This window comes from Toxotes jaculatrix, chromosome 3, assembly GCF_017976425.1.
Source record: "Toxotes jaculatrix isolate fToxJac2 chromosome 3, fToxJac2.pri, whole genome shotgun sequence".
Lineage (NCBI taxonomy): Eukaryota > Metazoa > Chordata > Actinopteri > Toxotidae > Toxotes > Toxotes jaculatrix.
In genome coordinates, this window is record NC_054396.1 from 22861591 (window position 1) to 22876485 (window position 14895).

Below are 14895 nucleotides of genomic sequence, written 5' to 3' on the forward strand. Positions count from 1 at the left end.
GAAGTAAGGTGGTCTTTTCATCAAATGTGGCTCCCTTTTTTCCTCCAAACACACTTTTGGTGATTGTGGCCAAAGACTCAATTTTATCTCCCTCTGTCCACCGCACTTTTTTCAAAATGACTCTGGCTTATCCAGACGGTGCTTTGCAACCTTTAGGCACTGACTTTCGCCATGAGATCACAGGTGAGGTTTCCTTGTGATGACTCTTTCATGTAGACCCTGTGCTTCATTGCTACACAGTGGAAAGCTAAACCTTCCTTTGCAGTAAGGGGGTTTTTCTTTGCCTTTCCTCCCAGCAGACAGGCGATTTTATATGATCTTCCAGATCTTGTCTTGACTTCCACAGTTCCCCTTAACTGCCATTTCTTAATGACATTTTGAACAGTGGAAACTGTGAACCGGAATCTCTCTGATATCTTTTTAAAGCCTCCCTCAGTCAGTTGCTGAGAGGATTCCATGATTGTTGAATGTTACCACAAGGGTTAGGATTGCCTTATCAGTCATTTATGGCCTAATAAGTTAATGAAGTTCTGACGGTTTACAAGTAGAAGGGCATCCAAACTACAACAGGGGCTGTGTCTACTTCTTCTCAATTCAAAAAATATAAGTATTTGATTTGCCCACGACTATAAATTGGGAAAAGCATTTAACACCCTAAACCCTAAAGAGGACAAGCAACCGAGAATATGAATAGAAGACACAACAGCTGATGTTTGCTTCTGAAAGATTTATCTAGTTTGTGCATGTGAGCTGTGAGCCAATCTAACTTTACCTGGAAACCACGGCAAGGGATTCTAAGCAATTTCTTGGGACATATTATTGGATATTTGTCATTGGCCACTGGATTTCCCTTTACTCCCATTTTGGAAATGTGTTGCAAAGCAGTGTGTTTGATGAGCAAACAGTGGATTTTAGTGGGATAACATTCAAGGTTAACATTGGGTTTAATGTAATCTGCACTGTACCCGCTCAAACAGGGGTTGGTGGAACTGGCAGAAAAATAATTGGTCAGTGATATCAATATAAGACAGAGCTGAGAGAGACAGCGGCATCAAAGCCATGATTAAGACTTTGTGTGTTGCTGTTGTTGTGCTGAGTCTCACCTCAGTGTGCCAGCCTGCGTCGCTGGCCTGTGAAACACTGCTGAAGCCAATCGACAAAGGACCCGATGTAAGTCTCCTTCCACATTTGTAACTAACATTGTATTTTGGTAGCAGCTTTATCAGAAGAACCTAAATTGAACCTAAAGAACCTATTTATGCTATGCTTCTTTTTCCTGAAAGATCAATTCATAATGCAAAAGGTTTCAGATTTATTACCAAACATTCATAAAATCAAAATACATAAATAAACAAAACTCCCTTTTTTGTTATTTCAGTTGTCTGGGATTTGGTACTTTATAGCCATGTCCTCGAACACCTGTTTGCCACCAGTACTTTTGAGTACTGTTATCTGGCCAAGTGTTGCAGTGGACATTACCTCAACGGCCACACCAAACATCTACGATGCCAACTTTAAAATGAAAATGTAAGCAATCTTTTTATTGGCATGAATCTCTAAATGTAAGATGCTTCATACAGTCAGAGTATTTGTGCATCAAATTTTTCCATGTCTAGTATAAATGTTCTTTCAATCCAGATCTTTATATTAAATCTTTCGTAAATTTTTGGCAGGTATGGAGTTTGCAATAATAGTACTTTCCCAATTTTCTATGGGAACAACACAGTATCTGAAGTTGGCAGCTACAGTAAGAGTTTTGTTTAATGTTCTATGTGCAATGTGTAATTGTGTGTTGCTTTAGATGTTATAAACACTGCCTGATTCTGCTAAAACTATGATACATTTAAGCTGTTATAAAGGCACTAGAATCATTCATTGGACACTGTAAAATAGAGCTGTTGCATTTTATTCAATTTTATGTAATTTTTTGTGTGTAAAGAATAATATTTGTGTTTTTAACATTTTAATGCAGATGGAGTTTGATTTTCATTATGATATCACAGTTTTAATGTAAAACACATAATGTATTTTCTCTCTTATGTTTCCAACAGATGCCCAAAAACCTAAGCTAGCAATGCTGCTGCAAAGCGGGTGTCCAGACTGCCTCATTGTGAAAGACGATTCCTTCGTTAGCCATCTTGTGCTTTTCAGTAAGGAGAACAGAGGAATGAGATAAGAAAATATGCGACAGTATTTCCAATCATTTTGATTCATTGAAAATTTTAGATTTATTTAGATATGTGCTGTAGACATTCCAAGACATAATATCATTTCATTTCAAATGTGTCACCTGTTCAACAGGTAGGAGGCAGATTGTCACTGCTGCTGAGCTGAAGGAGTTTGAGACACAGGCAGATTGTCTTGGCTGGTACAAACCACAACTCCTAAACACAGATCATGGTGAGATTTGAAAAATAAGTGTCTTAACAATCAATAAAATTCTTAATAGGGCTGTTATATACATTAAAGAATGCTATGTAAAATTGTGTTGCTTAAATCAACACTACATTATTTTTTCAAATTTTTTTTCTCCCTGTACAGATTATGAAAACTGCACTGCACAGACTGGTGATGACATTGATATTGATACTCATGCATCAGCGGCTAAAATACTGAAAAACATGTTTTCAGCACCGTTCCGCTGTCTTTCAGAGAAAGTTCTTTATTACCCCCGTAGTGCCTTTGCATGGGCACAGCAAACATGGAATAGTTTATGGTAAATGCACTAAGTATGTGGTATTGCTTGGTAAAAACTGTACGTTTTTGTAAATCACACATGCGGGCCTGGAGTTTATATCATGGGAATAACTGCATCAATTTAATCACAATGAAGAAAATGTGCAGTTAAATCTTCCCTAAAATTGTTCAACCCTAGTAACAGCTACTACTAAGAAAAAATTCTACCAGTACCCCTGACAAGGGGTTTTAATGCCCAATGACAATCTTTCAGCTTAAATGTCAATCTAGCAATTCAGTTCGCTCCCAAATCTTGCAAAGTGTTGGAAAAATCAGTTGAAAACATTTAGACTTTTCAGTGTTTGGTGATTTGGTCTTAGAAATTTTTGCACAGTATGTCTTTGATTCACATCAAATGGACTCTGGATTCATCTTCATGCTTGTTTTTTGCGTAACCACTGTTGCTGGCGTGCCTCTTTGTTATAAATAGAGTTGAGAAACCTGTGGTAACCTGCATTTTGGCTGAAGGATTTTGGATCAGGACGTGTTTACTGATAAGTCAAAGTTAAATTGTAGTGAATGAAAGATGTTTAGAACATCCATATAATAATTTGTGTATATTTCAATTAATCATTTTTCTTTAGCCTTTCAAAACCATGGTTTTGATAGATCACGAGGAAGTTAAATCGGTAGCATGTATGTGTGTTTGTGTGTTTGCTCACTGCCTGACACAGTGCCAGTTTGTGTAATTTTAAAGCAATAGTCCTATTGTTTCAGAGGTGGTACACAGACATAGCCCTTTTCACAGCTGACATTTTGAATTGTTAAACAGAGGCGTTACCTACTACCACTAAGAATAGTGTACTTGGGGTTTTCCTGCCAAAAATATACACAGTGAGAGCAGCAAACATATTGATCCACATGTAGAGTGTTATTGAAGCTGGTGCTATTGAAGTATGTTACAGCATAGCTGTGGTATTGGATTGCATTAGATTTAATGAAATAGCTACCCAGTTAATTTAAAGCTCAGCCACAATAAAAGATTTTACAGACCGTGGTGACCCCCTTTATACCGTGAAATGAAATTAGTGGAGAGATGTTGACAGAGATGTTCTTGGTGTCGCAGTCCATGTAAATATTAGCCTTTCTTTGGCAGTTGTTAGTGAAGAGGAGCCGGACTGAAAACACGGGGGAGAAAGGAGGGGTATGACATGCAGCAAAGGTACCTAACCAGAATCGAGCCATGGACGTTGAGTAGCAAGCACTGTAACCATTAAATGACCAGAGCACTCCAAAAGCTTTGGGTCTTTGACTGGTGCTCAAATAAAACAAGACATTTGAATATGTTAACGTGGTCTTCTGGGTATTATTATGGATATGTTTCCTTATTTTTTCATTATTGCTTTTGGGGCACCTGTGCAGTTGCCCACTTTGGTAATTCAACTTTGGGCACAAACTGGGTCTTGCTACATCCCCTGGGTTTCCCTGGCTGGGAAGTTATGATTTACTAACTCTGCCGTTGTAGGGTTGGCAATCCAGGCCTGACAGCAGCCAGGTGCTTTTTGTCAGGATTTGTTTTATGTTTCTTTAACAAGTGTCCTCTATGCTCCACTGGTTGCTTTTGAAAACTTAAACTTAAAAATTTCAGCTAAATAACTTACTGACTTAATAAACTGCAGCTGGTTGAGTGACAGACAGCTGATCTTTCGCTTGTTCTCTGGTTGCCTAGCAACGCCAAATGTAGAGGGCTGCACTGCTTTGAAAGCCACGATTAAAAATGAAATAAAATAGAATAAAATTACGCTAAATTAAGAATAGTAAGGGAATGCTTTTTTCACGTGTTAGCGTTAAATATCATGAAGCGTCTACTGTGACTTACGTTGTCTTTAAATCGGCGCCACAGTCAGCTAAAAATCGGCTTTAGGACCCAGGTACGCCGCAGCCAGCAGACACCGGTTGATGAGATGGTCCACTCGGCATTACACATCTAATTACCCGACAAAGAGCGGTTGTTACCCCCCAGGACAGAGTAGTCGGAGGTAAACTTAGCAGGCGGTGGAGGCGGACGATTATAACGAGAGAGGCGAGAGCATTTTTCGCTGTCTTTGTCCAACCGCGTCACCCCGCACCGTGGCAAGAAGACCCGCCGCTTGTCTCACCGGCGACAACCATGAGCCAGAGGTTCACCGTCTCCAAGAGCGACGGCGACCGGCGCCCCTCCGACATCCAGGGGGAGGTGAACCAGCTGTTTGAGGGAGACGAGCCCCCGACCAGCAGCGCAGCGGAGGGGGAGGATACTGCCGGTACCGAGGTGGTGGTTGTGCTGAAAGGTAGGGAGACACTCACGCCGGCTTCATTCATCCTAATGCTGTTTGTTAGCTATGGGCTATATGCTAACAGTCCTGATGCTTGACTGCTGCTCAGTGACACCACACATTGTCTATGGACAGATGTGTGTGACTTGAATTTTTAATAGCCTCATAGGGCACCGTCTGGCCAATATCAGAGGCATCGCAAAGGGCACAAATGTCCTTTTATTGTGAAATATTTGTTTTGTTGTTTGTTATTATTATCTGTTGTTGCTACAGGTGCATTTCAAAATATTGGAAACTGCATGCGTGTTCATGTCTGTGTTGACAAGCAAAATGGAGTTTGTTTTGCATTGTTTCCATAAGATCTGGTAATGTTGTATTGCTCAGACATGTTGCTTCTACTGTTACGTGAATTCAAACGTATTTTTCAGTGGTTGCTCTGAAGGGCATAATTTTGTTTTCCGATTATCCTTATATGCTCTTCATCTCTCCATCTGAAAAACCTAACTTTTTGTGACCAGATTCATAGGCTTGATCCTTTATTATATTTAAGGGCTCAAGATGTTATCATCTACACATGCTTTGACATACCACTTGAAACCACAGCATGGGAGATGTGAGCAAGGAAACTATTGGCTTCCCTGGTGTTAAAAAGGAGATATAAGCGTCAGCTGTGTTTCAGTCTCTTGGTTTGGCTTAGATATGCAGTACTATCAAAAGATTTTATAAGGTGATGGCTTGCAAAGTGTCTTATCTTGCTGGATTGTGACTGAGGTTAGTGCATGTTTAGTTCATAAAACACAAGACGATTCCAGTGCTCATCAAAAGGAGGGGATTTGATCCGGCTGAATAAGAACATAGTCAGTCAAACCTCTGTATTTCCAGCTCTACAGTTATGTAGTTATGCAATTTTCCTCCAGTGGCCCTAGCCCTGTCTCTTGGGAACCAGTGCCATTGTGGTTCAATCCTGTCACCACCTCTCCTGAGAAATAATCAAGGACCTGTCAGTCATTGTCTGAACTGAATGCAGCCGTGCAGAACAAGTGGTGGCTGAAGTTCCCGTTGGGTCAGGAACGGAAGCCTTTACTATTACCAGTGATTAGCATTAGAAAAAGTGCCATCATTCAGGGCAAGTCAAGTGCAAATAAAGAGTAATCTGCAAATTAATCAATACCTTTTATGCTAAACCTATGAGGGCTGCTATAGTAATGACATTTCAGCTTAACTGGCCTGTCTCCCCAGATGTCCATAAATGCCTTTAATGCTGCTTCTTACTTTCTGTACTTTGCTGTGTAGTAAGCACTGTGGCCTTAGTTAAGAATTCAGTTTAATTCCTGCTCACTAGTTACTGACTATATTACATGCCATCCCCTTATCTTGACATTATTCCTGCTACACCATCTTCAGCAGTGCTGACAGATTTCTACCATTAAACCAGCTAGCCACTTAGGTGAGGAATGAAAGCTTTTAATTACCTGTCCAGCTCTCCCCATCATCGCTACACGTGACTACATTGCTTCGGGGGTTCAAAACATGCCACCAGCTCCTCATGTGCAGGTGAATTAACATATAAATGCCTCCTCAGCATTTCTCCACCTGAATGCCCTAGTGTGTATCAATCATTCCCCTGGACAGAGAGATGGCTGCGTGGGTCAGTAGGAACAAATCTAACCATCTCCTTGTGTTCCCCTTAAGGGATGGGGAGTGCTTTATTGAAGGACTTCCCCTCATATATTCTCTTGCTGAGCTGCAGCCTTGTGGAGACTGGTGTCTCTGCATCCACTTTGCCGGTTGCCATGGTGACGCAGTACATTTTCGCCAGAGTTGTCTTGCAAATGGTCTTGCAGTGAGGTGAAAACACTTCAGATCGAGCAAGTACCGTTATGAAATCAATCTCTTGCTGGGATGGTGTGATATTTTCTCTTTCCTGTATTTTGTTCTGCATGGCTTGAAAGTGCCGTAATGGAGCAAAACGATAAACCATTGATGAACAATGTGTGAAAAGCCAATAAGAAACTTCTTTTTGCTGCTGTGACTAGCAGTTATTTTCATTATGGATTAAAATATTAATTATTTTCTGTCAGTAAAATGTTAAAGGCAATATATTTTCATGTGACAATAGTCCAAAACTCCTCATTCAAGACAAATAGAAGCAGAAAGTCTTCACATTTTAGAATCTGAAATCATATTTGGCATTTTAATCTCAAACAGTGACTCAAACGAGTAATTGTTTATCAAAATGGTGATTGTTGATTGACTTATTGATTAATCAGCTAATTGTTGCAGCTGTAGTGCATGATAATGGGTATACCAGTTCAGCTGACGTCAGACATCCTTTCATATTTTGTGTGTGTGTGTGAATTGCTTCCGCTGAAACGGTGTGTTTGTGTAAATATAATTTGTACTCGAAAGGGTATGTAGAGGGTGTGTTTGTGTACAACTCTGAATCTGTCAATGCAATTATGTCATTGTTGGCATTTTCCTGCTCCGTAATAATTCCAGTGTCCATCCAAAGCACCCTTCAGAACCGTTCTTATTTTAGCTGCTGGACAGGGCCAATATCTAAATTCTTCCTCCTTGGCTTGGACCCGTAATCCTGTTTCTACTGATTCAGAGGGAGGTGTGAGCTCAGTGGGCTCAGCCAGCCCGTGTGGTTGATGACTGACTGCAGAAGATCCTCGTCTGGCTGCCAAGTGGCCTTTTTGCCCTTGACTTTGCAGCGCTGTAAATATATATCTTCGTTAGATGGGTTGGGCTCGGTGGAATGGGCTGCAGAGGGGTTCAGGACTAGCTGGGTTGCCATATTAAGGGAGGGAACTTGTATGTCATACAGAAACCTCACAGTTCCACTTAAGACTTTTTCTTTTTAATCACAACTGACATGCTGATATACAGTATTTCTTCTAATTCAGGAAAACGGTGTATTGCCTTGGAGAAACTTCAGTGCCCTGATTTGGAGAGAATTTGCTTTTAAACTCAAACTCAAAATGATTTTTGTAAACATTATTAATATTCAAACCTACATTATTTGTTTTTTGGCCACCTGTACACAGCGAGCTGAGAACACAGCATTGCCATATTATATATTTTATCAGTTCACTGGACAAGGACAATGCTCGCTGATTAGAAAAAGAACTGTAAATGGAAAAGGAATGCTATATATTATCACCTTATCAAGATAATATGGTGAGTGTATTCGCAAACAGAAAGCTTATTCAAACATCCGGCAGACAAAGAACATTAACATTATTTTGAGTCCTGTTTCTGTCCACCTGATGAATGAAAGTACAATATAAATGTCCCTTCTATCTCTATGTGGTCTCCACCACCTCCTGTGAGAAATATCAGTCTACTGCTAAATGCTCCTCTGAGTCACTAACTTTCTCTATCTGACATTTGGTTTTGCTGTAGGTATTTTATAGGGGGGTTTAAGCGTTTTCCGGCCTGTTGTGGTTGGAAATGAGGTTGATGAGAGCCAAATCAAAACAGTGAAGTTTCATGCTGAAATCAAAAATGGCGAACTGAAAGAAGCTAAAGCACCAGAGCTGAGGTGAACTGTGGTTTTGTCACTGCGAGTGACACTTTTCATATTACGTGTAGAAATTTGATCCATTGTAAATATAAAAATTTAATCTGCTCAGATCCTTTACATGGCTCACTGTAACTGCCTAAATTACAAGGCTTGTGTAGCTGAACTATTTTGGGTGAATTTTGGTGGTCTCTTTTATAGCACACTCTATTATTAATGCACTCCTGATCCTTGACCCCTGCTGTTTCTTGCCAAGCTGTAATTGCTCAAACAAGTTCTAAATTTGTGTATGCGCATGTGTGAGTATGTTCTTTTGGTTTAGTTTTATTGATGTATTAACAGAAACTTTTGTGGCAGTTTAGCTTAGAACTAAAAACACAGACGCTGGATGTTAATAACTGTAGCCCAATTTGTCCTCAGTGTTTTGGTCTGTGAGCAGAGAGGCAGACTTTGCTGAGGTTTAATCTGTGCCAGGATGCCCTGCTTCCTTCTAGGCAAGGTCCAAAAGAGAATGACACAGTACAGTGACAACAACAGCCATAATCAGAACAACAACACAACCTTATAAACAACAGAACAGATATTTGTATTTTTCCTCTTCCTGAGTTGATCCTCCATCTGCAAGCAAAACATTAATGTTTGTGTATGTGTGTTTTTTCCACTTGGTATATGTTGGTCACATTTTAGCGTGTATTCTGAATCTATGTTCTTTATTGTTTATGGAAGCCTGTTTATGGAAGAGCAGAGCGGAGCAGGCCTGGCCTGCATCATTAAAGGATAAGGCATGCACTATTCTGTGTTCTTCTCATTGTCAACAAAAACAAACAGTGTTTTAATCCATCTCTAAATATTTTGTACATTTCTCAGCCTGTCTGTGGCTCTCAGCCCCAGGCCCATTCATTACCTACTGAAGGTGTAAATCTTTAAAAACAATCTATTCTTAAATTCTTTGGTCATTAGTTTTGGCCTTTTTGTGGAATCATTGATGGTAAGAAAGAAAAAGGAATCTTATCCGACTTAGAGTATGTTTATTATTATTATCCACTCAAATTTGACTGACAGTTTCATCAAGCAGTGGCTGCCAGCAACTGTGCCTCCATGATAATGAGCTGTTGGCTAACCAGACGGAGGATTGTTAGTGTTTATTCACGCATTTCTGCCTCTGTGCAGTAATGAATATCATGTAAATAATAAACAGCCTCTTTGATACAGAGGTGCTGTCTGATGGTGAACACAGGTACTGAGTCACAAAGGCCTGTTGTGGATGACTCCTGTTGTTATTAATGTAGTAGGGTGGCTGTTTGTTAGTATTGTTAGTCCTGGGAAGTGTGTGGACACCTCATTTGGATTTTTATGGAATATGTATCAGCTTTTGGAAAGCAAAGAAAAAAAGCTCAACAAAAACAGATTAGGTTTACGATGTGTGATTTTGTTTGGATAACAGCTAAATTGCCTTATATATGAAATTTATAGGGGCCTGCAAAAATACTAATTTAATGAAAAGGGAAGTGCCCAAATCACTTTGCAAACTCCAAGATCTACAACATTCTTGTTTTTAGTGCAGTTTATGTTTGGCACTTTTTTTGTTGTTGCTGTTGCTCTGTGAGTTGTCTTGTGTTGTTTGAAACTACACATATCAAAGTGCTGGTTGACAGAGCTCCTTTCTAATGGGCAAATACAGCTAACTAGCATTATGACATTCAGTGTTATTTGAGCCGCCTTTGTAACACTGTCTTTAGTGATTGTTATTGCAAAGTTAAAGTCCCTTTTTCACAAAGTGTTTATGATATTTTGTCTGCCTCCTGTTGTTATTGTGCGCATAGAGAAACAAACACACCTCCGGGGTGCAATAGAGTAAGCTCAACTGTTTATATAATTATAGGCTGCTATGAACAAAAAGGTAATCAGTCAGAATCTTAGGATCCATAGCAGTTTAATGAGATTCAAATTATATTCATATGAAGATTACTTTACCTTAGGTAAAACAGGAGAGTTAAAGGTGCTCTTTTTGCTCAGGATTGCCCTGCCTCAGATTCATATTGGCATGCTCTTCTCTTAATCTTTCCCAACCATGTTGTTAAAGCTGGGCTGGGAATTTGAATGTGGGAGCCTGTCAGTTACAGGTCCAACTTTGTAACCTTTAACGCTTGACTGGCTCCACCACACCATCTCTGCACATCAGACATAACAAATGGCAAAATGGCAATGCAGACCTTTAAATATAGAATTTTTAAACTGATGCACCTGTGTGTGTGTGTGTTTGTGTGTGTGTAGGTTTGACTGTTGCTGTGTGTTGTATCAGTGGCGACAGTGGGGGATATGGAGGCTATTGGTTTGTTTTCATAGCACCTGGTCCCTCTTTTATCAGGTATCCCAGTTGTAATATTGTTGTTGACTAACATCTGTGTCCCAGCTCCACACTGTGTGTAAATATATCTAGGTTTTTTACAATGTTGTGTGTGCATATTGGCAAAGTATACTCACAGACCTCAGTACGCATGCTAAATTAGCTTAATGCTGATGGACTGCAATGCAATGCACAATGAAGATTAAGGGGTTGTTCTGCTGGAAGAGAAATTTTTGATGGTAGTGAGTGAGACAGCTCTAGGAATATCTTGAAAAACCAGTAATTAAAACACTAAACTATTAAAAAAAAATCTAGCTTTATGTAGTTTCCAGAATTCAAACTGGCAGTAGTTTTCCAAAGTCACACTGATTAACATCCATTTGCAGGAAACTATAATTTCCAGTTTGTATAAAACCATTGATTACCTTTGTTTCTTTTCCAGTAACTGCCAGAACAATATGTAAAGTCCATATTGTTTACATTAGCATGGACCTGGGAAACATCTTTAACCTTCCAGTTACCTTTCTTTGTCTTCCTGCCCATCTGTCCTGCTCCTGTAGTAGTACCATTAAATGGCTGAAATTTTCTCCCTCAGAAGATCCATTGATTTGTAATTCAGCCAGCCATTAAATGCCATAGCTTCTCTGCCATCACTCACCCTGTTATTCCTTTTTCTGTCAAAGGGCGAGCCATCAATATAGTTTAGATCAATACAGCTCATACACTACTACCTATGTATGTCCGGTCCCCATCTATTTTTCAAAAGAGCTGTTTAAATTGAATCAAATGATCAGAGGCCTCTTCAGGGGTGGGATGGTGGTGTGGTGACATTGACCAGGCAGCAGAGGGCAGCCTGTTTAATGTTTTAGACACACAAGACTGATGCTGTGTGTGTAGCTGCTGAGTGCCCAAGGTATCTTAGTCCAAACCTAAACCTCTTGACAAAAATGTAAATAGAACCATGTTCATGTACAACAGACATACTTAGTTTTAGCTGTTGCATCTTGCATGTACAAAATGTGCTCAAACAGATATGAATTGGAGGAGTGAATTTGAGATATTAATTGCTCTGCAGTGACCCAGACGTGTGTTTCTCTGCTGAGACAACAGGGGGCAGTCGTGTCCCTTCTCTTAATGAAGACTGCCAGAATCTCCGTACATTCCCTTGAGTCAAAATCATGTGGTAGAAAAACATGATATGAGAAGAGGGATCCGAAACCCAGTGAATTACACAACAGTCTGTGTTATGTGTGTGATGGAAGGTGCGTGTTAAGCATATGGCTAGCGATGAGAATGTGTGTGTGCTTGTGTGTGATGATGGGATAAGAAGATGTAAGAGAGAAAGAGAAAGGAGAGAGAAAAAGGTAGCAGCACAAGAGAGGGGGAGTAAACATCTCTTAGCCTAGAAATCCTGGTGCCATTATGTAACTCTGTCTGCAAACAGGGGGAGGTGTGTATGTGTGCTTGTGTGTGGTGGGGGACTGGGACCAATTGATAGAAAGTGACAAAATCCTCCTCACATGCAAGCAAGCTGCAGGGCAGACCTCAGTGACACTAACACGGGACGAACGGGTGAGAGAGGAGGAGAGGAAGCATCAGTGGGGAGAGGTGGGACATTTTCCTCTACCACGCAACTCTGACTATGACACATCCATCACAGGTCCACAGATCAAGCAACTTGGGCAACCACCGCTCGTTCTGCGGCACACAGGCTGGTCCGCAACCTTTATACTCAAGCTTTCTTTCGTGTCTGTGTTCTCACATAGTCACCAACATTAATATCCTACACCGATTCAGCACGTCAGGCTCTTTTAGAACACCTTGTAAGAAATGGCTGCAAATGTCTTCATAAAGGTCTTGCACAAAAGTGTTCTTAAGAATGAAACAGACCCTTCATTTTGTGTGTGTTTTTCATATTTCTGCTTTTTCTTACATGAACAGAGATGTGGATGTTTCCTGGCATTGTTTTGGGGAGTGACTATAGTGTGCATATTCGATATTTATCGTAATATTTGCTAGAGCTTAAATAATTAGTCAGGTTAAATTGCTTAGTCGATTGCCAGAAAATTAATGAATTAATTAATGTGTCGTGTCCATGTAGACATACCCCCTATTGTTGTATGAATAGAAGTCCTATGAATAGAAAACTATGAATTGGACTTTTTTGTTTTAGTCCTAATAATAAGTTGGTTATGTTTTGGTTGAATATTCCAACTTAGACTGATTGAGAAAATGATCACTAAATGAACATAATTGTTAGTTGCAGTCCTATTATATTTACAAAAAAATAATCTAACAATAAGATTTTACCATTATAGAATAAAGAAATTAAATAATATAGAAATAATGAGTCTCTGTATCTAATTCCTGTGAAGGCAGTCTATCTCAGCCTTCTGCCTCCCAGTGACTCGCCTTTATTTTGCGTTTGACTCTTGCATTGCATGTGTCACAGTCAGCGCATCCTGGTGTTGCAGTTAGTTTCATCATTCTGAATTTATTTATTAGTCCTGTGGGAGCCGCCCTCTCTCGCCTCAACACCGTCAGGATCTGTGGGCAGCCTCGTCTCTCCGGACTCTCCTGCTCACATTTAACAGCTGAACCCAGGGGGATTCACTAAACACTGTTGAGTAGCAAAGTTTGTGGTAATATTTACCACTAAAAAAATGTGCTTACATCAACTACATTTCTTGAGGCAGTAAAGGGAGCAATGACTGGGCACAAGATTATCTTTAATAGGTCAGTATGATCATTTATTAGACATAGGTTGCCAGAATATATTACGGCCACCAGAATGTAAGAGCTACACATGCTGCTGTAGAGTTGTGCTGTGTGTGTTATTTTGGTCTGATTTGGAGAGCAGTACACGCTCCAGCTACTGAGGCGGTGGAGGCAGAGAGCATCGGGCCAGAGATGCAGGTCATGGATCCCCATGGGGCTGGGCTGGTATTCAGGAATTATACCAGGCCTTCCTGTCCCTCAGGACCGCTGCACTCTTTTCTCTCTGTCTCTCTCTCTCTCTCTCTTTCTCTCTCTCTCTCTCTCTCTCTCTCTCTCTCTCTCTCTCTCTCTCTCTCTCTCTCTTTCTCTCTCTCTCTCTCTCTCTCTCTCTGGCTGGGGAAGAATTTAGGGCTGGGACTGGCATGGGGGCTTAGTTTTGGTTTTGAAAAGGTGAACTGTAAAGGAAGACGTATGATACCCGAGTTGTGCCACTAGCTAAATGAATTTTAATCTGCTCTGAATTTGAATTTTGTGTATTTTAATAAGGTTTTGGGGCTGGCTGGTGACTGGGCTAGTTGCCATAGTGCTACAGCAGACAGGAGGGAGTAGGGCCTCACTGGAGTTGTTCCACAGCCCACTTCTTTCCACAGTCCAAAGGTTCTGTCAGCTCGTTGCGCTCGGTTGGGGGTACACGTTCTCCATCACTATTACCATTCATGCCCCTGAACAATGTCAAGAGGGTGGTTGCAGAGCAGGCCTGGGTCAAATAAGATTTCCTAATATTTCTCATTGTGCTCCAGAGCACAGATCGATTATATTAGCTGCAAGGGCATTGAAAGGAAACCATAACAGTTAAATTTTAAAAATCAGTTGTATGCTTTTCTGACACAGACACCCTGAGAATTACAAGTTGTTTGTAAATAGTATTTGGAACGGTTCATGCCATTAGAAATCTGCCAGTACGGACACCTGCTCTGTTCAGTATCATCTAGTTGCAGAGCTGCAGCCAAAGCAGTTTCAGCCATTGCAGATCTCAACATGTCAACATGTGCCACACTTACAGACTAAGTAATAATACCAGTAGTCCTAGACCAGCAGATGTCATTCTATTTTAACACCACAGTTATGTATGAACTGGTATTGTTGGTCCATCACCCAAAACACTGTTGCGTCAGTGTGCAGTATGGCACCCTGATTCACAGGGGGTTCAGCAGTAATGGTACTATCAAAAACACTGGTAACGGCTGTGTTGAAAGTGCAGATATAGTTCTGAACAGTACATAAAATTCATTTTGTTTGCAGTATATTGCAGG

General features: G+C 40.4%; 2 protein-coding genes across 4 annotated transcripts in view; both read left to right on the forward strand.

Moving 5' to 3' along the window:
- The first annotated feature begins 1009 nt into the window (after positions 1 to 1009).
- LOC121178668 lies at positions 1010 to 4023 on the forward strand. Its single transcript, XM_041032945.1, has 6 exons — positions 1010 to 1170; positions 1379 to 1527; positions 1674 to 1747; positions 2052 to 2150; positions 2302 to 2400; positions 2542 to 4023. The coding sequence occupies exons 1-6, from the start codon at positions 1060 to 1062 to the stop codon at positions 2718 to 2720; spliced, it is 711 nt and encodes a 236-aa protein (XP_040888879.1). The 5' UTR covers positions 1010 to 1059; the 3' UTR covers positions 2721 to 4023.
- A 132-nt stretch (positions 4024 to 4155) lies between these two features.
- slc12a5a (solute carrier family 12 member 5a) overlaps positions 4156 to 14895 on the forward strand; it is a 151333-nt gene continuing 140593 nt past the window's right edge. For all 3 annotated transcript variants that reach the window (XM_041032929.1, XM_041032930.1, XM_041032932.1), the window contains exon 1: positions 4156 to 5006. In XM_041032929.1, coding sequence (XP_040888863.1) covers positions 4847 to 5006 — 160 coding nt within the window. In that variant the 5' untranslated portion in view covers positions 4156 to 4846. The remainder of the gene's footprint in view (positions 5007 to 14895) is intronic.

Excerpts from the sequence above, each read along its gene's own strand:
- LOC121178668 (XM_041032945.1), top strand. The coding sequence starts at position 1,060 with ATGATTAAGACTTTGTGTGTTGCTGTTGTTGTGCTGAGTCTCACCTCA. Across the intron at positions 1,528-1,673 it reads GCCAACTTTAAAATGAAAAT|GTATGGAGTTTGCAATAATA; the intron begins GTAAGCAATCTT and ends AATTTTTGGCAG. Across the intron at positions 2,401-2,541 it reads ACTCCTAAACACAGATCATG|ATTATGAAAACTGCACTGCA; the intron begins GTGAGATTTGAA and ends CTCCCTGTACAG.